At 37.5% G+C, this 23686-nt stretch overlaps 1 protein-coding gene across 4 annotated transcripts in view; it reads right to left on the reverse strand.

Annotated features, from left to right (window-relative positions):
- Gls (glutaminase) overlaps positions 1-23686 on the reverse strand; it is a 68609-nt gene that overhangs the window by 28035 nt on the left and 16888 nt on the right. For 3 of the 4 annotated variants that reach the window (XM_050159380.1, XM_050159382.1, XM_050159381.1), the window contains 11 exons: positions 23004-23133; positions 22127-22206; positions 19843-20006; positions 16101-16159; positions 9082-9114; positions 8938-8996; positions 8035-8101; positions 7463-7513; positions 5052-5228; positions 3120-3251; positions 1061-1153 (listed from right to left, as the gene is read on the reverse strand). In XM_050159380.1, coding sequence (XP_050015337.1) covers positions 1061-1153; positions 3120-3251; positions 5052-5228; positions 7463-7513; positions 8035-8101; positions 8938-8996; positions 9082-9114; positions 16101-16159; positions 19843-20006; positions 22127-22206; positions 23004-23133 — 1045 coding nt within the window. Of the gene's footprint in view, positions 1-1060; positions 1154-3119; positions 3252-5051; positions 5229-7462; positions 7514-8034; positions 8102-8937; positions 8997-9081; positions 9115-10360; positions 10411-16100; positions 16160-19842; positions 20007-22126; positions 22207-23003; positions 23134-23686 lie in introns of those variants that run through there. The other variant, XM_050159383.1, reaches the window with a different exon arrangement.

Raw genomic sequence — 23686 nt, forward strand, 5'->3', positions numbered from 1 at the left:
CACTCGAGTGACAAAAGGTCCATGCTACAAAACGGTATTTTTCAACGAAGGTTATTGAGATCCATCAATATGCTCACCCACCGCCATCTGACATCGTTATGTGTGACTCGTGTTGACTGGCAGAAAAGTTCCCAGACAGACTAACACACGCATAAGCCAGCACTTACAAAAATGTACTCAGCACACATTTAAATTACTACTTGTAAGTGCTTTTCTAATACTTTTTCTATATACTAACGTATTTCTTCATATAGGAAACAAAGGAATGTTATTAAAATTCAACAGCAACTCCTTTGGTCCAATGAAAAAAAAAAATTAAGTCCTGATCTTTGGGGGAGGGGGTGGTTCGAGGCAGAGTTTCTCTCTATTGCTTTGAAGTCTATCCTAGAACTCTCTATAGACCAGGTTGGCCTCAAACTCACATCCGCCTGCCTCTGCCTCCCAAGTTCTGGGATTAAAGGTGTGCGCCACCACTGCCCAACAAGTCCTGATCTTAATAATAGCTCTAAATCTGAAATAACTATGCATCATGAGGCCACAAACAGGGGTAACACGCAAGACCTTAGGGGTGTTTAGCATGGAGTAGTAGAGCTTCCTTATTGCCTCTAATCAACATTGTATCATTAAACCTGTTCTGGAAAGTGTTTTATCTCCAGTGGCCTTTTTGTTATGAAGTTTAATGTAGCTTTCTATTTACATATCCATCCACACAGTAGACAATGAGCTAAACTTAACCCCAAACAATAACTGACAAATATTAACAGTAAAAACAAGGCTTTAAAAATTGGATTAATAATACATAAAATCTTCCAATATCTTATTTTAATATAATCAATTATAAAACAATTACATAAAGCAGCAGAAACCAACACTGCTGCTAAGCTAAGCATTTCCATTTTAAATATCAAAAGATGATTTTAGTATCTATGTACTAGTGAAAATAAAAACGGGAGCACCTTATTTATTACATGGAACTGTAAGACTGGGGTTGTCTGTGACGGCAGGCGAGGCTGCTCCCTGTCCCAGAGAGCAAAGGAGAAGGAAGAAAGGACGGGCTTACCCTCTGATCGCCACCTTCCCTCCGAGGGTCGAGTTTCTTTGCAAAGTGTCTCAGATTATCATAGTTATGGAAGTTACACAGAGAAACAAGATCCTGTGAAGAGTTACAGAGTATGGTTAAGAAATCAGCTCCCCCCGGCTATGCGTATTCATAGTCCAGCAAATATGGTTAAGAAATCAGCTACCCCCGGCTATGTGTATTCATAGTCCAGCAAATTATGCTTATGCTGTGCAGCTCACTACTGTCTCCTAGCAACCATGCTGCTGGCTAGTCGAACAGCCCGATGGTCAGGAAGAGGAACAACTCCTGGGTAAGACCTGAACATTAAGGCTTAGTCACTCAAATTGTCAATTTCTATAACAAAGGACTTTTAACAAGTCACATCAAGGCAACTTGTGTAACCATGAAATTTTTTCTTTTAAAATCAGTTAACCAAAATACAATTCCATTCTTTAGATTTGCAAAATATGTAAGCCTGAACTGTAATCAGAATTTCAATTGGGAAGCCCATAAGTATATAGCACCCAACAAGGGCTTTGGGAAGCAGTAAATGAAAATAAACACAAAAGCTGAAACATTACCAAGAAGTAGTTGGTAACCACTAAACTAAAAAATAAAAGCATATAATTTTAAAACTTATTCATTTTTATTTACAGTAAAGTTGCTTTAATAACTCAATTGTTAAAAGAGATTTAAGTTTTAATTCTCTATTGCTGAGTTCTTAAAAATTGAAAATAAATTATAATCTGGGAAATTAAAACACTCAGTAAAGAGAGAACTGAGATTTGATCCCAGCACCCACATGGCAGCTCACAACTGTCTGTAACTGCAGTATATTCAACACCCCCACACAGACATACATGCAGGCAAAATGCCAATGCACACAAAATAAAAACAAAATATTAATAAAGAAAATTCTCATGACTAAATTTGCAGTGAACTGCAAATCAACCTATAAAGTGAAATGATAGTAGCATTAATTATTTTAAGTGAATAATCCTTCTTTATAATAAACGCTGGAAAGTGCGTAAGGTACCACGAACCTACAGGCAGGCATTCAGACATCCCTGCTTCCCCTGCCCTGGACTTTTCAGACACTGTTCCTTACTCTCCTGGCAGACAGCACCGGCAGCAAATAGGAACAGCAACAAGAAAAACCACAAGTCTTTAAAGTGAACACGAATAGATCTCGTTAAATTGAGACTGGCAAAAATTTTAGTTCTTTATGGCAAACCCTGGAGTAAGAATACAGTGATCCAACAAATCATCCCAAAGGGCTACACGGGAAGAACGGTTACCATTCTCATAACCTGAGACGCACACGCGTACATGTGCACACTCAATGCCAGCCGTTCTTTCGCAGGAACAGAACATAAACTATTACTGAACACAATGAAAGCTGTTAACTAGAACCAAAAGTTAATTTGAAATATCACATATTAATGCTAATTAATGCAAACAAGAGCACTTTCCTATTCAAAACTTTTAAAATATAGTTAGGGAATCCCTCTAAAACAGAAAAATGCCCCAACAATGAATGCGTGCAGTGTGCGTGCTTTGGATGTTCTCTGGACTGACTGGAGAGGATAAACGAAAGCTCCTGAAGGTAGATGTCTGTATTACAGTCAGCCCACACCACATGAATTCTATTCTGCTGAGAACAAGTTTATCCTAAGCAAAGACTAAAAAACACTTTATTGTTTTGGCAGTGGTTATCCCCTACTATTTGAACAACAAATAAAATTAGTTGCACTCTTCCTCAAAAGCAGAAATAGCCTGAAAATAGAATAAAAGTGTTTCTGGTTTTTACTTTTATGTGATTGTGTGTGGGGGCAGGGGGGAGGGTGTCAGCCAAGTCGTTCTTTAAATAATTCAAGTACAACCAATGGGAAAATCCCTCCCTACTATACATCATTAAAAATAAAATCTCAAATGACTTTCTGGTATTTTTAGTTTCCTTTCTAGGCAATCTTCAGAACAGTCAATATCTTCACAAAAGATAATTTTTTTCTAAATTAAANGTATGCCCCCCCTCTGTGCACTAAGGAAATGTGCTTACATGACAGAAGTGAATTCCCTTAACACTGTTGCCCATCTTGTCCAGAGGCGGAGACCAGCACATCATGCCCATGACGTTGGGGACAACTAACAGAATACCCCCAGCAACTCCAGATTTTGCAGGAAGACCAACCTGAAAATAATTTAAAAGGATATACAAAAGTTACGTTTGAGAACTGTTTCACGATTAGGGCACATGTAAGATCAATCCCTGAGTCCTACGTGGAAGGGGAGGACTGCTCCTCCAGGCTTTCCTCAGATCCCCACAGGGTGCAAGGACACCTCCAACCCTCCCCCTTCCTAAAAAGTCAGTATTTCCCAACCCTTCACCTTCCACATAAATAAATGCAAAAATATTTTAAGTAATAGTGTATACCCAAATAAAATAACTCTACATTAAAAGTACTGCATAGATATATTTATGATACAGTAAATAAAGTTCAAATAAGCTTGGAATATAGTACAACACTGGAAAAAGTTTAAAGACATTTTGTAAACTAAATGTAACTTAAAAGTGCTTGAATCTGAACTGTGGGGCTATGAATGTTGCTATTTTACAGAGCCCTAGTTTTTAATTATCCTAAAAAAACATACTGATTCTAAATAAAAGTTTCTTCTAAAAATATTTCATAAATTAAAAAATAATGAGGAATTGCATCTTCATAAGATTTTCAATAGTCAGAGAAATAGCCAAGAATAGAGAAATGTTAATACAAATTAATCCTCTTAAAAAAATTTAAATTTATATTATGCAAGATGGAATCACTGTATAATGGTGGAACAATTAAGATAAAGTAAAAATCAGCAGAGCCAGAGAAACATTTATTAGAGGACTACTGAGAGTCAGACGTCAAGTGCTTGACAGAACTGTACCACTGCAGCCATCTTGTAAAAACTAATGAGACAAACAAACGAAACAATCAGATCAGGTCTGCCAGCTTATAAGAAATACAAGGGAAAACAGACCAGAGGAAAATCTATTCTGAAAAAAAAAAAATAGGAATAAATGACTCAATGTTTTCAGGTAAAAATAAGTTAAAAAGAGATCATGAAAAAAAGTAATTATTTACTTTCTAAATCAAACAAAATGTAGAACTATATAAATCATAATTTATAGTACTTAAATTTAGTAGTATTGCTAAATGATAACATTAACTGTTTCCTATGCAACAGTGAAGTTTTACGGCACTATAATGCTGTGCTATGTATTTACAATTCCATACTAGAGAAGAACAAGACTGAAAAGCAAGTCTGCACACAGATGAAACAAGGCTGGTCATGGACTGATAATGATCAAAGGTGAATGATGAATAATATGAGATGCATTTCTCTACTGCATTTGAAAACTGCAGGATCTGCAAAATGGCCCTGAGTGGTAAAGGAGCAAGACGCTGAGTACAGCAGCCTGAGTTCAGTCTTGGAACCAAGGCGTAGGCGCTGGTGGACGCACCAACACACACAAGAATATGGAAAAGACAAGTTTCTTAAAAAAAGAAAAAAATTCCAAAAACTATACTTGGAAGGGAATTATGATGTAAGCTTGTGTTTTTACAGAGAAACACACACACAGAGAAACCTGTCTCAGAAAAAGAAAACATTTCAAGGTTTACTTTTCACACTCTTCAGCAAGGACTCAGGCTTTGCATGTGCATTTCCTGAGTTTAGGACTTCTTGAGGTACAACCCACCCTAATGCCAAGCATCAACAAGAAGCCCACAGCAAGTCTGGACTAACCTTGTATCATGAGTGGATTCTTAAGGACAGCTCGCATACTAGTTAACTCTACTTCTTACTCATGTGTAACCAATTAACCTTGGAAACAAGCCTCTCTCCAGAAATAAAACAGCTTTAGAAGCAAAGTTCAAACTGCACTTTTAAAAGCACCAGTCTAGACTAGTTCCTTGCAAGAGAAAACTAATCAGCAATTACTTACATGGAATGCAAACTGCCCTGAGAAATCATACATGCCACAGGAATGCATCAGACTCAGTGTATTCCGAACGGCCTCGGGACTGAGAACTCTTTCGCCGGTAATCGGGCAGAACCCGCCATTAGCCAGTGTTGCGGCCATCACACTGGCTGACTCACAGGTCACTTCAATGGAGCACAGCTAAAACAAAGAAAAAACCGAGTTATAAAAATTTAGGTTCACGGTGCTTTATCTCACCTGCCTTCTATGTCAAGCCATTTTATCTGAGATTGCCTACAAATCTGAAATACGGCTTCAAAAGAGATGATTTTACTCTAACTTGAAGCCATTCTAAGATTTCAACTGACCAAAGTTCTAGTCGTTTTAAGATTTATTCAGAGATCTCCAAATTTATGACACTGTAAATGCCATCAAAATAACAAAAATGAAAGCCGAGGGTGGACTCGGCAGCAGGACTCGCGCCTTCCGTATCAACCACGCCGAGTTTGATCCCAGCACTGAAATATGACATCAACGCATTAACAATTTACCTCACAAACCCAAGTTTACCTCTAAACCTAAAATAGTATTTCTCCACATTTTATTTTTAATTACCAGCAACCAAAACTGGATGGAAGCGGGGAAGGCTAATTTCCCTAACTAAAGAATCAAGTGACAGTGGCCCACTGAGCAAAGACTTAGTAGGAAAATGGCTTTCTAAAAAGAATTCAGATTTAGCCAGGTATGTTTGTACACACCTTTAATACCAGAACTGAGCAGATCTCTGTGAGCTGGAGGCCAGCCTGGTCTACACTGTGAGTTCCAGGCCAGGAAGGAGAATCCCAGTATTATTGCTTGAGCAGGGAAACACTTTTAGAAATAAAATTTAAACTCCCACGACCATTTCCTAGTTTATACTTAATATTAATCAGAATTTTGCTCACCGTGGAGGATTTAAATTCCCATTATCATTGCCTAAGTAGGGAAATGCTTACAAAAACAAAACGTAAATTCCCTTAATCATTTCCTAATTCATAATCAGTATTAACCAAATTCTGTTTGTCATAAATAATAGTCTCCTAACTGGACACTGCCAAATTTAAGAACAATTTCTTAATAGCTTGATGCTCACTTAGTAAAACTCAGTTCTCTATAGAAAAGAGTACCTCTATGGTTATCTCTTAATTTCTTCCTGCACTAAAGAATCAAAATTTCACAATAGATTCTCAAACTGTAATAGACAAAATTAACTGTTGGGAGCAGTGAGACCCCAGATCCTGAATTTCTTGTAAACCCCTGATCTGAGTGCCTACAGCTGCCCTGAGCACGAGACCTTCAGGAGTTCCTGATGGCAGGAGAGTGGTTTCTGGTGGGTTTGGCTGGGGCGTGGCTCTCTCTATATAATCTGCCCCTGAACACAATAAAGGGGGCATTCTTGGGGAATTCAAGGATGACCCGTGTCACTGTCTCTCTGTCTGTGTGTGTTTGTGTATTTTAACCTCCAGCTCCCTTGCTGGAAGCTCACAGACTGGGTAATAGCGCATCGAGCGCAGACACGGGGACGGTACGCGACAATTAATGTTTTATTGGCTAGAATAAAACTGACATTATTTTCAAATGATCGTTTCAAGGAGTCACACACAGCTCATGCCATGTTCAATGCTGTACTTGCTGGTGGACGAAAGAGGGCTCAGAACCCAAATAGGTCACTATTGAATTAAATTTTACATGGAAAGATCGGATTCCCAATACAGCTTTCACGCCGAATAAACAGATATGTAGAACCTGTACTTCCATCAAACTTCATTACCAACCTCCCGTAAACATCTTATAAGGATACCAAAAGGTTAGAATTCAAAGTGTCTTCGTAAGTCAAATACAAAGTAAATAGAAATTTACAAAACCTAGTCTATGCATATTCCCATTACAACTTTATTATGTAAAAATACTAAACTGAGATCTGTACCACAGAAATGACGTGTGCGGGACGCTCCCCGACACGACACAGATATGGAGAACTAACGTAGAGGAACACACGTATATGTGACACTGACGGCACAGCTCAACAACCCTCGGCTCCAATTAAATCAGGATCAAAAGACACAGTGAGAGCAGAAAGTGAGACAGCACAGAAGAGTGACATTTTAAAATACTGACAGAAGCCCTCTGAAAACCAAACAGGTTTGCATATGCAAAATAAACACTAGGAGAGCAGAGCAGGGAATGAGTTTCTGGGTCCCCCCCCCCATCTGCACGCATGTCTACACTGTTCTCCTTGCTCCATTCCCATGTGTGGGTCTTTAGCACACAACATTAAACAGCCTTTCATGACATGAAATTTATTTTCTCATGGCCTAGAGTCAGTGTTTCTAAGACATCACATTTTGTAAAACGTGATACATCTATTTACAAAGATAAATTATACAATCAATTACCTGGAAATAAAAATCCAGTATCCCAACCATGTCTGTGCCTTCCGGAAAACACTGAAAAAAGCAAATTCAAATACAGAAAAGCAATGAAAACTCAGGCAAACAAAAAAAATACATCAGTGTTAAGTTTAAGATATATAAAAATATTTCAGTTTGCATAAAAATATAGTCTATAGAATATATATAGAAAAGTTATACCATCTTATATAAATTCCTAAATTCTATTTTAAGAGACAAAGATTAAGTAATTGTAATTTATCATCGTACTGAATCAGTCTCTTAAAGTTCTTTAAAAAACAAAACAAGGTTTATCAGCACTAGTCCGACACTGCACTTCAGAAATAAAATGCAGCAAACTTGGATGAGCATCCACACTAACACTGTCAATCAAGTACCTAATACTACCAGACACATAAAATCAATTTAATAGTAGCATGAGTCATCTGCTATCAACTGAGAATTCAAAAGGGCTTTGTCAAAACTTTTCACTTTAAACCATTAAAGGCTACACTAAGTTCTTAGATGTCATTTTAGTACACAAAAATATCCTTGAATAGAAACAAAAATTTAAAAACCTTCTTTTCTTTTAAGTAATATCCAATTGCAAAATTTCGGTCTCCACTTTCTCGTTCAGACTGAAACCTAAAAGAAAAAAAGTTTACTTAACTTTATGATTTCTTCTCTGAGATCCAAGAGCAGCCTGGAGTTCCAGGACTGCCAGAGAAACTCTACTTCCAGTCTCCCTCCCCCCACCTCCAAATTGTCCTGGGTCCTGGTAGTTGGATGGCCAGTTCCCCTCCCTCATCTCCTCCCAGTCCCTCCGCCAACACCTCCCCACCCAATTTTTCCTCCTTTCTCTTCAGAGAAGGGAAGACACCCCATGTATATCAGCCAGCCAGGGCAAAGCAAGTTTCAGTAAAACTAGGCACTTCCTCTCCTACTGAGTTTAGTTGAGGCAACCCAGAAGGAGGTAACAGAGAACCAAGAGACTGTCCCTGCTCCCACTGTTAGAGAAGCCCCATAAGAAGACCCAGCCACACAACTCTAACCTATGTGCAGAAGACGCAGGTCAGTCCCATGCAAGCTCTCTGTGAGCCCCTAGGAGCCCAGGTTAGTTGATTCTATGGTTTTCTTATGGGACCCCTCTGCACCTATAATCCTTCCTCCCCCTCTTCTATGGGATTCTGAGAACTGCCTAAGGTTTGGCTGTGGCTTCTAAGCCTTTTAAATGTTTCTTTCAGGTAACTGACACCTACCTCTAATGACCAAATTCTAAGTAATTAACTATTGGTTGAAGTAAGTTCTAGAGCCATAAGGAGACCATGTGCATGTACCTACATACATGTATATGTGTGCTTGAATATGTGTATATATAAAAAGTAAAACAGTACTGAAAATAAAATTCTATAGTCTAATTATCAGGTGAATTTAAAGAAGTCCGACCAACTGTAAAAGCCCAAGTAACAAATTAGACTCACGTTGCATTACTGAATCCAACATATTCATTACCAGCCATCTTATTCAAAAACTGCATCACCTATAAACCAAATTAGGAGTATTAGTAACCAGAATGAACTACTTGAGGGATGTAATGCAAAAGCATGATTCTGTGTTGTACTTACATAGTCAAACTTCTCAGCATTATTTACTCCTTGCTGCAAGGAAACAAAGGCAAACACGTTACCACGACACTGCGGAGCTGAGCACGGAGCTAACAATACACGTCCCCTCGCTACCATGGCTCTCAAGACACTGCACATTGTCTCTCATCTAGGAACCCTTCTACAACAACAGTACTTCAACTCTGTACACGTCAACACCCAATGTCGAAAAAGCTCAAAATTTACAAAGGGAATATATATTTTAAAAACATATTTACTAATCTCAGAGCTAGAGAATACAAATAACCCTGGGACCCCTTATCTTTCATAACAGCACATGGTTTGCTAAAATGTTAATTTCAGTTTCAAAAAGTTTTAAAATTTCGCCCTTATAACATAATTAGTAATATAGAAAGCATGATTTTCAATTAACAACAATGTATTTTTTAAAAAGCAAAGTCTTTAAACCAGTACTGAGTGAGAAACTGAGCGGTCACACCCGACTGGTCTTTCCTAGTGCTGCTATAAGCAGATGCTGACTACGGTCTACAAACATGGGGAGAGCTCAGCTCTCAGTGACTCGCACTTCTAATAATTATATTTAACAGTAAGCCAATTCAGAGTGAGGAAGATGTATTGTTTCATTACTTCTAGCTCTGACGTGTTATCTGGCACAAATGTTATTAGGAAAACGCCTGTGCAATGTAGATCAGTTCAAGTAGCCAAATGGTTTCATTTTACCTCGGCGAAGTTTACAAAGCAGTAAGCTGAAGATCTGAAATCAAACGTATTGATTGGTGATGTGCACCCAACAGAAACAATACATCGCTAATCTCTAAAACAGGATTCAAATAACTTGACAACCATTTTAAAAAGCAATTTGTTAAGAATCTACCCTCAAGGTTCTGAAGCATTATTTACGATGTTGCTACAGGGAGTTTGTTCCAGAGTGTCATCTACTGAACAAAGCCAGTTCCATTCTCCCTATGGGAAGTCTAGTTATGACTGGTAAATATATAAAATCCTACCAATCAAGCTATTTAGTAAGTACAATCACACGTACATAATCAGCAACAGAAAGAAACACCAGAGTGTGTCATCAAAATTAGACATTAACCAAACTTAAATAATGCAAAAATAACTTAATGACAGCTAGATTATAACCCTTTTGTTGTAAGAGGGGTTATATATTTTCTCTAAAGCATCCTGACATTTTAAAAGTTTTCTTATACCAGAATCTAAAATGTAGACATGTAACTCCAAAGCTGTTCAATGAAAAATAATTAAAAGAAGAAATTACCAACTTCATTGAACTGTTGCAGTTGTCAAAATATTCCATAGATCCTAATGCTGTAAAATATGTAACAACATTTAAGCCACGAAAACCTTTTTAACCTTAGAGAAAACACACAAAAAAAGCACAACTGTGTTGTCACATAGACCATCACTGGATACACAACTAATCAGTATAAAATAAACAAGTTACCTGAGCTACCCTGTAAAATTAATACAAGTTTTCTTCATTGAATTATAAAGTTTAACATTTCAACCCTAGACTTGGTCACATACTTGGTTTATTTTATGGCTTCCAAAAATTGAATTTTGCTTTTAAATTGTTTTTAAGAAACAACTTAGCATGACTTCAATTCCAACACTCAAGAGCAAGAGCCAGAGGCAGGTGGATCTCTCTGAGTTCAAGGCCAGCCCAGTCTACAGAAGGAGTTCCAGGACAGCCAGGAATACACACAGAGAAACAACTGTCTCGAAATACAAAAACAAAAAAACGAAAAAGGAAATATCAACCTTTACTGTATTATTTGTTACATTCAGATTCCATTATTAAATAATGTTTTTAATAGGTATCTGAAATGTTCTAAGCAGATATATCTAAGTAGGAAATAATAAAATACTGAATGATCACATGGACTAAAGAGTATCTCCTATTTATATGTAAAGGCATTTGATTAATGATGTTTGTTCTTCTATCTATCCTGGAAATGGTATTTAACTTTTTGAATCCTTACAGTCTAGGTGTCCCCATATCCCTTGGAAAGATTTTATGTACCAGATGAATAGATCGGATGGGTGGGACCTAATTATAAAACTGAAGCGCTGAGTAAAAAGCTTTTATGCAAAGCTCTTAGGAAAAAAACATATACACAAAACAAAAGAGAGTACGTGCTTTGCCGAAGAAAAGAAAAACTGAAAAAGGACCATCAGGTTTGCTACGGTGTAGTCATCTGAGGAGAAGGAACAGCGACTATAAAACTGGAGCAGGTGATGGGTAAGCGGGGCTGGGCGTTTGATTCTGTCCATGAGTGAGTTTGTCGTAGTAATATGTTTGAAAGAAGATGTCAATTTGCTAATCATCTTGCAGAATTTGTATGATTATCTTGTAGGGCATTTTCTTTTGTCTTCAAAATCATAACTGATCTGTGGTTCATATGCCAATTGATCATTTCCACTGACAGAACCCTGAGAGAGTTCTCACATTAGCGCTTATACAGACGTCAAGGCCCTTTCGCACAGTCAATGAGCAGACTGACGCGGAACAAGGTTTTGATACAGCAAACTATTACTCCCTCCTCCACCAACTGGGATCTTATCACATAGCAATCAAAACTGTACCTAAGCTCAACCTGCTTAAGTCTTATTTCAATTTTGTTAACTAAACAAGGAAACAACCTAGAATAGTGTTATTGGTAATAACAATTATTACCAGGCATTACTTTAATTCACAGGCTCAGTATTACTAACTTCAATACTTTAAAGTATTGCCTCATTAGCAACCAAGACTTTTACCAAAGAGCAGTGAACCGTAACAAGTATGGACAACATGAGATGGCCTTTCTTCTGGAAAATGGGAACTATCCAAACCAAAAGCAAAGTATTTTAAGAGGGGCACATAGGAAACATATGGAAGGAGAAGTTCTTAAACTACCAGCGCTCCTTGCCCTTAACCCTTTGCGCCAGGGATGTAGCTATTCCAGCATGGCGCCCACAGTACAAGCACTGAAACATAAACTGAAAGAATTAATGTAACTATGTTGGGAGTAATTTTAGACCTGATTTTACAATATGTTTATGAATGAATTCATGTAACTCTGTACAACAACAAATATACTTGGCAACACTAAAAAATGTTTCATTAAACAGCCAACATGTTAGCCAATTATTATGCAATGTAGTCATAAAGAGTGGGCATACAAGTCAATTAAATATTAGAGATCACAAAAGAAGCAGAGGGAGGCAATGGAAAATGATTTTATAAAAGTCTTGGTTTGATCTTGTCACAGAGGAATCTTCTGAAACTAAACAGCACCAAACTACAAATTAGTATTAAAAATAAAAAGTAACTGTTCTATATCTGGGTTGTAGTGCTTTTTGGAGACAGGGCCCTACTACTACCTCTGGCTGGCCTAGAACTCACGATCTACACACAGCTGACATCAAATCCACAGCTCTCCACCTGCTTTTGCTTCAGGGCACTGGGGTAAAGACAAGTACCATTGTGCCCTGTTGATACAGCATTCTTATAGATTATCTCTTTTGAACAGCTCGATTAATTCGGCTGGAAAAAAACAAACTCTACCTTTCATTAAAAAAAGAAAAAGAAAAAACCCTCAAATTTGTCTACTAATATAAATGTTAAGTAAATAAAGCACTAAACTCCTGTGCTGTAAATATACCAAGCCCAGGGCACCTTGCACTATACGACCTGAGGGGTAAGTTGACTAGGAAATCTGCTGGAATACGGCCAGTGTGACAAACAGAAGACAGCAGAGATGAATTAGATTTGTCTTGAGGTTTTACAGAGCAACACTTTAAAATCTTTAATGTTTTAATTAAAAAGTGGCTGCTTCCCAAAACGGGAGTTGAGGGAACACACAACATTTTCAAGTGGTGAAACTTAGAAACAACCACTAGAACAGACATAAATTTAGAAAATCACACAGCTTACCAAATTTCTAAAATCAAAATGCAATAGTGACATCATTTTATAATATATGTTGCCCTAAGTTTCATACCCCAATATTCAAGGCATCAGACTTTAACTTTTAAGATAAACCTAGGTCATTTTTATCACTGAAAAACTAAAACACAAGAGACATGTCTTTTCATCTAAACATAACTACCCCTCTTGTCCTTATTCTTTCCTTTAAACCACACAATCACACATTATCATCATGAGATAGTTAAACAGATTGTAACAAAGTATTCCCTTAAACATAACAGCTACTGTAAGAGAAAAAAGCAAGAATAACCCTTATGTCTTTGTAATTATGTGCATTTTCAGTGTAAAATTACATTTGTTTTCAAAAAGGTATTTACCTATATAGCTTTGTTTAAAATTTTAAATATTGGAGTTTTCCTATAAGCTTAGTGGTTAAGAATTAATGCAACAGGTTCCTTCTGTCCAAATCCTCCTTTTTCCACAATCTGCTAATCCTTTTGAACATTTGCTCTGCCTCTTCCCCCATTTCCTGAGGATCACCACCAACCCTACAAGGAAAAAATATCAATACTACAAAATTATGAAATAAAGAGTCTTACTAAAGACTCTACTTTTTTTGGAGGGGTGTAACATGAGATTTGTTGCAATGGTACCATAACAAAGCCCCAAACTTTGAATGAAAAAACAAAGCAAACAGTCTTAAGGTCAAGTAAAGAGCTGAAAGCAGGGCTGCATCCGACAGCTGCAGAACGAGACGAGACCTGCTTTGGGCACGCAAGTTCAAGCTCCCCGGAAGGAGCATGTTTGCAATCAGAGAGCAGGCACCAACTAGTGTCTACATGATGGCTTCGAATAACTATTTAAAAAACAGATGCAGCTTTTGTACAAGTTAAAATACCGCAGCGTTTCTGCTTTCATAACTGCTGAAGTCAAAGACACCATTAAGTGGAAAGGCAACCCCCACGTTAACTATGGCACAGTAAATGCTAATACATAACAGAACACAAACCAGATTCCACTGGTGATACAATCCATCCAGCGTCCATTTCCTGTAAGCAAGACGACTGGGCTGTCTGGCTAGGTTTTGTTAACTTCACACCATTTCCATTTTATAAATACATAATCATGCAGACGCTGCGTACGGATACCTAACCAATCAATTCTTTCTTTATCCTAAGGAATGTCTTCTTTTTAGGGCAGCTTTACAGCTGTATTAAGCTTATACCTTTAAGATTTATATTATGTTCAGTTAAAAAAACACTTGTGAAACATAGTCTGAAAACAAAGACTCAAAGATGATGAGTTTACATACCAACTGCCAACTTTTCTGATAAACTTAAATTTTACAAGTTTAAAACTGACCAGTCACAAATACAAGACGACTTTTCTTTACTACTGGGCCGGGCCGTGACCCAACTTATGCTGTGTGTGCTCTTTACTGCTCCTAAACGCTCACACTAACTTGGACCAACGTGGTCTATGACACATGACATACCATGGGAAGTGAGACTAATGAGGTGACGGTGTGGTGTGACCAGACATGCACTTCCCGCATGCGGCATGTCAGTGCACCTGACTCAGCCCACAGTCATGAAACAAAAGGGATTGAACTGCATGCAGTGGAGAAGACGTTCTATAAATCATTTCACAAGCGTCCTCTAAAGAGACCCTACTGGTATGCCATGCTAACCTCACTTCCTATAGCAGGATCTCATCTCAATTCTGCCGGGCTACCTCTAAGTCACATGTAACTGAGGAATCCTCAACACGACAGCCCCTCCATTGCAGTCGTTGAGATGAAATCCATGAATCATCTTCAGGGAAGTCAGTGAGCCCACTAAAATAAATGTAATCTTATGGACTCCGGACATTTACTGGATTCAGAGACAAAGGCCCACTTGTGTATGTATACATTTACCTAAGGACACCTAAGCACAGTGTGCCTTCTATATAACTGCACTGCTATGTTCTACAATAATTTTCACCTCAGGATAACTGGAAAGCAGAAACTCAAGTCAAACTAGCTACATTAAAAGATATTTGGCTATAAAATCTACTTAGAGCCAAGTGGGCCAATGCTTATAAATTACTGCCCTAAAAGAACATATTTTTAAGAGAGCAGCTTTAAACCTCACTGAGTTAATGCAGGGCTTCTACGATAGCTGGATGAGCTCCTGAGGACTGGGCTACACCTGTAATTTACCCTTCAGCATTCTGTCTGCATCCACAGTACCCCATCTATAGTATCCATATACAAGTCCATCAGTTATGTTTTATTCTAACCTGAAATAGACAGGCACAAATTTACTGAGGAACGTAAGTGACCCAAACACAAAATTCATTTTAATAAGTAACACAAATAGAAATTAAAAATAAAAAGGGTGTGTGTTTGAAATTGTGTGATAAATACAAAAGTCTATCACACAACAGAACCATTTTGAAATACTTATTTCAAAACATTAGCTTCCAATTATTGAAGCAATACAAACACTAACATAAAAAGTCACATACAATGCAAACACAGAAATGTAAGTAATGTAATAATTGGAAGAAGCCTTATTTCTTTTACTTATGACATGATAAAAGTAAAACAAATGAAACAAATTTAAATGAAAAATGCGATCCCAGCTTGAGAATAAAAATAATTTACTTCTTTTAATATAATATATTTTGTCTTAAACAAAAACTAGAACATTTTCTCCAGCATTTAACTAATAAAAATATTATACAGAAAATGCTTCTTTCTAGAAAAAAATTTTACTCTTTCTAGAAGAGAAAAAAAAAGATTAAAAACCTTAAAAAGAAACACCTCAGTGCCTACTGATCAAAAGCTTTATATGGAGAAGTGAACTAATGGCTGGGATTCATGGTGAGTCCAATGGTTTTCATTTTATACTTGAAAGGACATCGCGGGGGGGGGGGGGGGGGGAAACACGGACTGATAACCCTAGCCCAATATAACAAGACTATTTTATTAATACCAAGGAAAATGTATCATAGTCCTACACAAACAATCCAAAATACATATTTATTCCTTAGTTATTAAAACATTTGACTAGGTTAAAAGGAAAGGCCGACATTTTACCTTTATCAGTGAAGTGACAACGATGGCCCCAGCATTTACCATAGGGTTGTGTGGTTTATCTGAAAACATAAAGCAACAGCACTGTTTCAGATATTTGGCACCACTTCCTCGGATGCACACGTACTTTTCTGCAGGAGGATTGTTTGGAGCAAGGTACATATAAACCAGTTGTTCACACCTAGGATTCTGCTGATACCACATAGTAAAAAAAGAATTCACACAGCAGTTGTAAAAAGTAGTTTTAGAAGAACATCCAATTTTCTTAACCCTGCCTTTTCAGTCTCAGTCTTTATCGCAGATTATTTAATCTAATGATTAAATATCTCAGTTACTATTAAAGTTCACAAAATGCATACATCAGCTGACCCCTAATGGACTTTATATTACAAATACTCTTGAAAAAGCCATCTGGTATGACTCCAATTTTACTGTTTAAAAAGGTTCTTGCATTTATGCACATGTGTGTGTACGCATGTGTGTGTATATCCACTGAAGATCAACACAAACACTAGTAACACGCCCAAATAATAAAACTATACTCACTTAACATATATCCTCTGTACCTTCAACACTTCTTAAACAGCTTTTTGAAAGATGTATTTTATTTCTGTGTGTTTGTCTGCATGTATATATGTGCACCACACACATAACTGGTTTCTGGAAAGGCCAAAGAGGGCTGTCAGCTCCCCAGCAATTAGAGCTGCAGACAGTTTTGGGCTACCATGTGGGTGTTTGAAACTAAATCTGGGTCCTCTGCAAGAACAGCAAGTGCTCTTAACCACTGGCCCATCTCTCCAGTCTTTTTAAATAAAATTTAACTTTTAAATTAACCCATAATCCTAACCTTTTCTAAATCTTGAATTGATTTTTAATTAACTTATTTCAATTCTTAAATTTAAAATTAATTTTTTTCATTGGTCATGTGGAGCCATCACAGGACCTCCAAAAATTGATTAGGATCTTGCTTATTGATGCAAATTTTTAAAATTAATTTTTAAATTCTTAAACTTTTAAAAATTGAAATTCTTTAAATTCTTAATTGTAATTCTTAAGTTGATTAACTTAAAAGCTTAGCAATTCTAATTCTTAAATGAAATTTTAAAAGCTTAACTTATGACGTTAGCATTCGTGAATCATGAACACACAACTCCAATCCATTACAAATACTCACTTGAAAGACTTCCAGCAAAGTGTGGCAGTGTTCTTCTTTCCTAATCCCAGGCTGGGCTACCTGAGCTCCGGCCTCAAATAACAAAACAAACGCCTACTTCCCCGTGGCAATGATTTATCTCCTCAGGGATAAGCTTATTGAACCTGACAGTCCGAACACAGACATTTACCTGTATTATACACACCATTGGTTTCCTTGAATGAACAGGTTACATTCCACAAGACAAGCCTCTAGCTAAACCTGTAAGCTCTGAGAAAGCAGTCAAATGGTTCCGCAAAATAATAAACAGTCGCCATGGGACCCAGCCATCCCGCTTAGCCATGTAACCAAGAGAAGTCTAATGTCCAGTCATCATGGTTTATCAATCATGGAATATTATAAAAAGGAATAAACTACATGAACCTTAATCATATTAAGCTAAGAAAAGCTAGTCATGAAAAAACAAATATTAAGTGATCCCATTTAACTGGAGTTTCTCGAATAAATGAATCTACAGACAGAAATAAGTATATAATAATAAGTATATATAATAACTAATAAGTAGCCGGGTTCCAGGACTAAACAGAGACAGGGAATAACGAGTGAATATGGACTTTGTGGTGGAGGGGGTCACAGTGTTCCAATTTGACGGGCATGAATATAGTAAAAGCTACTGCACTGTATACTTTTGCTACTGTTTTTGTTCTGAAACACTATAAGTAACCCAGTCTGTCCTCAAACTCATGACTACTCCTATCTACAACTGAGAGATGAGGTCACAGGTCTGCAGACTCCCAACCCTAGCTTCGAGCTGTGCTTCAATGAATAAACTGTGCTATCATGACTTGTATCATTGAAGATAAGGATATTTTCCAAGACTGCCACCTCCACAGATGTGTTTCCTCACGATGATAGAAAGTATCAGCCAACGCCGATCTCAGGACAAAAAGTATTTACATCTCAAACACTTTATTACGTATTCTTCCAGGGTACTACAGCTGTTGCTCATCTGTCCATACTTACACTAATCTTTACTATTACAACCTCACATAGCAAGAGGGATAATTATTACCATGTAATTCTGATCCGAAGTGAACAGAGGCACAAATACTCTACTAGTGAAATTTTAAGTGAGAAAATGATCTTCAAACTGTTCTGTGTGGGGTCTGGTGCAAACCAAGATTCAATAACGCAGCATCCCCTGAGAACTCAGGAACAAATGGGGACCCTAAGCCTTCTTCTGGCCATCAAGACTGCTGGTAGACAAGACCTTTGGTTTAGTTTCCTATTTCAATTCTTATGAAAAACTAGTACTAAAACCTTGAGCTCTCATCACAACTGTTTTCATAGACCATATTACCACTTTTTAAAAACCATTCATGAACATGGCAAAAATTATTAATAATGCTAAATTTATTTACCCAAACATTTTTTAATTCTTTATAAGATGCTATATTATTTTACATGTATGGGGGGGGGTTCCTGGACGTACGTATGTCTCTGCACAATGTATGTGCCTGGGGTGGAGGCAGCCAGAAGAGGCGCTGAGATCACCTGGAACTGACACTGTAGTTAGCTGTTAGCCCACCATGCACTGTTGGGAAGCACATCTTGTTCTCTCAAAGATAAGCCAGTGCTCGTAATCACTAAGCATTTAAACAGCCTCTCAAAAAGATGTCTAATATTCAAATTCTACATTTGTTTTTAGATGTTTAAATACCTTCCTAAAAATCAATGTATCTGCCAGAATGACTTAGATTATTCCCCTTGCCTTCCAAAGGAAAGTGCTCATTATATTGTAAAATGTTTTATATTCCAGGAATAACAGAACAAGTTTTTATTAAACTTGGAGGTCAAAGGGCCTAATAAATATCTCAGAATATAACATCCTCAATAAAATTGCCAATATATGCTAATTTATATTAGCATAAAATTATGGTAAAAAAACAGCAAAGATTATGGTAAAATACAAAAAACTATATGCCCTTTTATAGTATATGACGTTTATTTAAGAGTGATTATACATTCATTCTATGGACAAATTGAGGTCAGAGCCTCTAACAATAAAACTGGTAAGGAGATTGAACCTAGCTATTTCTTTACCCTTGCCAAACAGGCTCTTTTAACTGAAATCAGCAACACACTCAGAGTAATTATGAGCTGCTCCCACTGGACTGCTCGTAAGCACATTGTAAACATTTTCAAAGGTTAACAGAAACCCTCGATAGGTGACTATAATGTAACTTATTTACTTATTAATGGGCAGGGCTCATGGAGCCTAGGCTGCCCTCGAATGCTATGGGCTGAGAGCATCACCGAGCTCCAGGCCCACCTTACTCCATCTCCTATCTGCTAGGATTACAAGTGTGCACCGTACCACCTGTGGAATGCGTTTCCTGCCCTTACCTCCCTACTGCTCTTGCTGATGGTGTAAGATAACATAAAAAAAAAACCTCTAAAGATTAAAGAAACTCGACGTCAAGTTTTAAAAAAATAGGAAAAGATTTCTTCAAAAGCAGAATTCAAATTACTTAGAGTTAAGCAGAAAAATGAGTTATTTCTTTCTCTAACCGACTTGTAAACATTCCTTACCATCTTCATTCAGAAATAGTTTGTTGAATCTCAATCCACTTGGCTCTTTCCCAACATAGCGATGCACATACTCAGTTCCCAGATCATTAACTGCAATGGCGTATTTCAGGGGCTTCACACAGGACTGGAGACAAAAGGGGACTTTGGTATCTCCAATAGAATGCCTAGTCAAGTAGATTTAAAAAACAATTAGCACGAGCTGGAAACAGCTGCATGGCCGGACTTGCTCTTTTTATATTAGTAATTCTAATCAATAAACATTTTTAATTCAACTGTAAATGTTTACTTCAACATTAAGGAAGTTTAGGGGCTGGCTACATGATGCTGAGGGAAAGGTGCCCACCACCAAGCCTGACAACCGGAGTGTAATGGCTGGGACCCACGGTAATGAGGTTATCCTCAGGTTATCTTCTCAAAGAGAGAGAGCGTGTGTGAGTGTGGGTGAATACAAACATTAAAAGAATATGTTGAAGAGGGATACTGCAAAGAAAACGGCAAAAGCTTAAATTAGTCAAAGTAAGTTTTATTAGATGTTAAATCAGTATGTTTTTCTTACTACCACCTGATCTCAGAGTAAACTAGGCCTTTCAAAAATTACACCTTAGAAAAATTAACATGTTTATTTATAATAAAAAAACTTACGCTTTTTTATTATAACTTAAGGACACTTCAGATTAGATAATTAAAATCACAGATGAAGAAGTTTTCAACTTTACCTTAAGAAGAAAAACCTAAAGTTTCTACATTTACCTGACTTGTAGCCTCAAACTTTAGGGTACCGCCAAGCATGGTGGCACATGCCTATAACCAAATCAGAAGCAGAGGCATGAAGATACAAGGTCTGAGAATAGGCTACGCTACAGAGTTAAGTTCTAGGCCAGCCCAGCCACATAAAGAAACTGGCGTTCAAAATGGAAAAGATAAAATAAAATAAAATTGCATCACTAATATAAATTCATCAACTTGTATGAACAATATCTACAAGCTACATACATTTTTAAAAACGTATTTAGTTTTTACACATGAGTGCTCTGTCGTCATGCACACCTGCATTCCACAAAAGAACATCAGATCCCGTTACCATTACAGATGGCTGAGAGACACCATGTGGGTGCTGGGAATTGAACTCAGGACCTCTGGAAGCCTTAACTGCTGAGCCACTTCACCAGCCCCAGTTACATACACTTTTTATGTTGTTATATTTTCATTTTTAAAAGTAATTTTAAAGACAAAAATATGTACTGACTCGTAAGTAGCTTTTAGACATAAAGCAAAGAAAAATCAGCCTACAATCCACAACACCAGAGAACAACAAAGAGGACCCTGAGAGAGACAAACATGGGGAACTGCACAGGAAGAGAAAAAGACAAGATCTCCCAAGTAAACTGGGAGTGTGGGGTCACAGAACAGGGTAGACAGGGAGAGATGAGGAAGGGAGGGTAGCAAACAAAACTGCATAGCTAAATAAAAACAATTTTTAAAAAGTAATTTTAAGGAAAGATTATATTTCTAAGCTAAATTCTTTTAGTGGGAAGAACACCGAGACTTACGGCATAACTGCTCTGACATAAAATTAGAACTTGACAATGACACTTAATGTCTGACTTCCAGCAAAATATTTTTTGCACTGAGTTTTGTGTGTGTGCATTTTCACACTGAAGCAGCAGACCTGTGTGCACACGTGTGGCTGACACCAAGCCCTTCATCCTCTCCATTTTACTAAAGCAGCCTCCCACTGAACACGGCGCTCGCTATTCCCTAGTTCTGTAGCTGTTTGCATCAAGGATCTCTCTGCCCTTCCCAACTGCTGGGATTACAGGGAGTCACATTTGCCCGAGAGTCTGTGCCAGAGACCACCTCTGGTCTCCCCACTTGCACACTAAACACTTTATTCACCAAGCATCATCTCCTAAGCCCCCTCTCCCCAAAAAATAGTTCTTGAAAAAACATTCCCACACTTCAGCATTTTTCCAAAGGTTTTCATCCAGATTTTAAAGTCAAATATTTCTCTTTATAGTTCTCCCTCATAATAACACTTTCTGATAATTCTGCAAGAAGCCTCATCATCGGCTGCTTCACAAATACAGTTTCCATGTATACAATACATATAAAAGACTGTATTTTGCAGCTGACTTTTACTTTGCAAATTGACTGATAATGTGATAGGTTATGCTACATAAGTTCAAGACCAGTCTCAAAATCATGTTTCTTTCTGCTTCATGTCTATTGTTATGCAAAATTTAAGGGTTAAAGTTGGTCTCCATGGATTTTTAAATAAACTTACCTTTGCCCATCTACTGTACAGACAGATACACCCCACAAATCAGGACTGAACTTGGCCAGCTGAGGAATATAATCAGCAACCTATCCAAAACATTGGAAAGACATTAAGAGACACAAGCCGGGCAGTGTTTTCTCTCGCCAACGACTAGCTGTTTAGCACTCAGGAACGTCCACCTGGCCTTTAATGATACTTGTGAAAACTAGGAGCGCCAATCCACAAACCCCAGCACCTGCACGACGCTGGGTGGCTTCTCCCTGCTCTCTAATTCCCAATGCAATCGTTCTTCCTATACACGCACAGACTAAAGAACTAAAGACTTTTTTAAAAAAGGAAAAACCTAACAGCTTTCAACCTTGTAACACTGAGATTGTACGAAAATCTCTGCTGCTACTTGGAGAACTTGGTTGGGAGGACTCATCTGTGGGGCAGGTGTGTTACAGGTTCTTCTGAAGCACAGGCTGACAGGGTGGGCCCACACTTGCTTACACAGTGAGGCTTCCTCTGAATTCCTGATTCTTTCTCCAACTCCTATATGATGGGATTATAGGGGAACCACCGTGCTTGATTTTCCCTGGATAATCTTTAAAAACTAGAAATATTTTACTTTATATTAATGGATATCAAATCTGCAGAAATGTCAGTCATCCTTATTAATTAAAAAAATGCAAAGCCACTTCAGTCATTTTCCAAATTAAATTTCTTTTAAAACTTGGTTTCACTCTAGGCAGAATAACAAAAAGGAGTTAAGTACTTAACATGGTTTAAAAAGCACCAAATCTAGTGGCTTGACTTGCTCTCTTAATTTGTAAACAAAATACCCAGGTTATTCCCTTTACACCAAATGTTTCTATCAGGAAAAGGTGTATCCAAACCTTACCTTCCCTCCAGACTGCTTTTTTGCGCTCTCGTACAACTCATCAATGTGTGAGGTGAAGGACATAAAGTCAGGAATGACAAACTTCCTTCTAAAGGCTTGTGTCAACAAGACAATGTTGCTCTGAACGCACCTGTGAAATGTGACAGAAAGACAGAGTGGGCGCCTTTCAGTCATCACACCTGCTAGCAGCACTAACTGGGAACAGTAGCAGGTATCGGTAAAGGAGGTAAGGCAAACAAGTCAGAATTGACTTAAAAATTAAGACATACTCTCCCTAGGTTATTTTTTCTGTCCGGCTTACCTGAACAGATCAGAAATAAATTAGATGTGCCTAAAATTGTGCCAGGCACTAAAACAGCAGTGCATTCTTTAAGGTCTGAGCATTAGAACAAATTTCACATCCTACTAGAACTGATAAATACTCAAAATGAGATTAATATATATGGTTAACAAAAACTAATCTTTAAGACACCATAAACAAGATTATGAAAATTTTTCAATTTTAACATCTTTCTTAGCTTCTGTATAACTACTGGGTAGCATTTCACAAAAACTTCAAGTAATTGCATATATATTCCCTGAATAACACTTTGAAAGCTTTGTAAGATCATGATCAAACTCTTCAATTTTCCTAAGTGAAAAATGTTAAGATGTTTATAAAAATAATGTACACTTTAAACTTC

The sequence above is a fragment of the Alexandromys fortis genome, unplaced genomic scaffold (assembly GCF_014885135.2).
Source record: "Alexandromys fortis isolate MF-2015 unplaced genomic scaffold, M_Fortis_MF-2015_v1.1 scaffold_65, whole genome shotgun sequence".
Classification (NCBI taxonomy): Eukaryota; Metazoa; Chordata; class Mammalia; order Rodentia; family Cricetidae; genus Alexandromys; species Alexandromys fortis.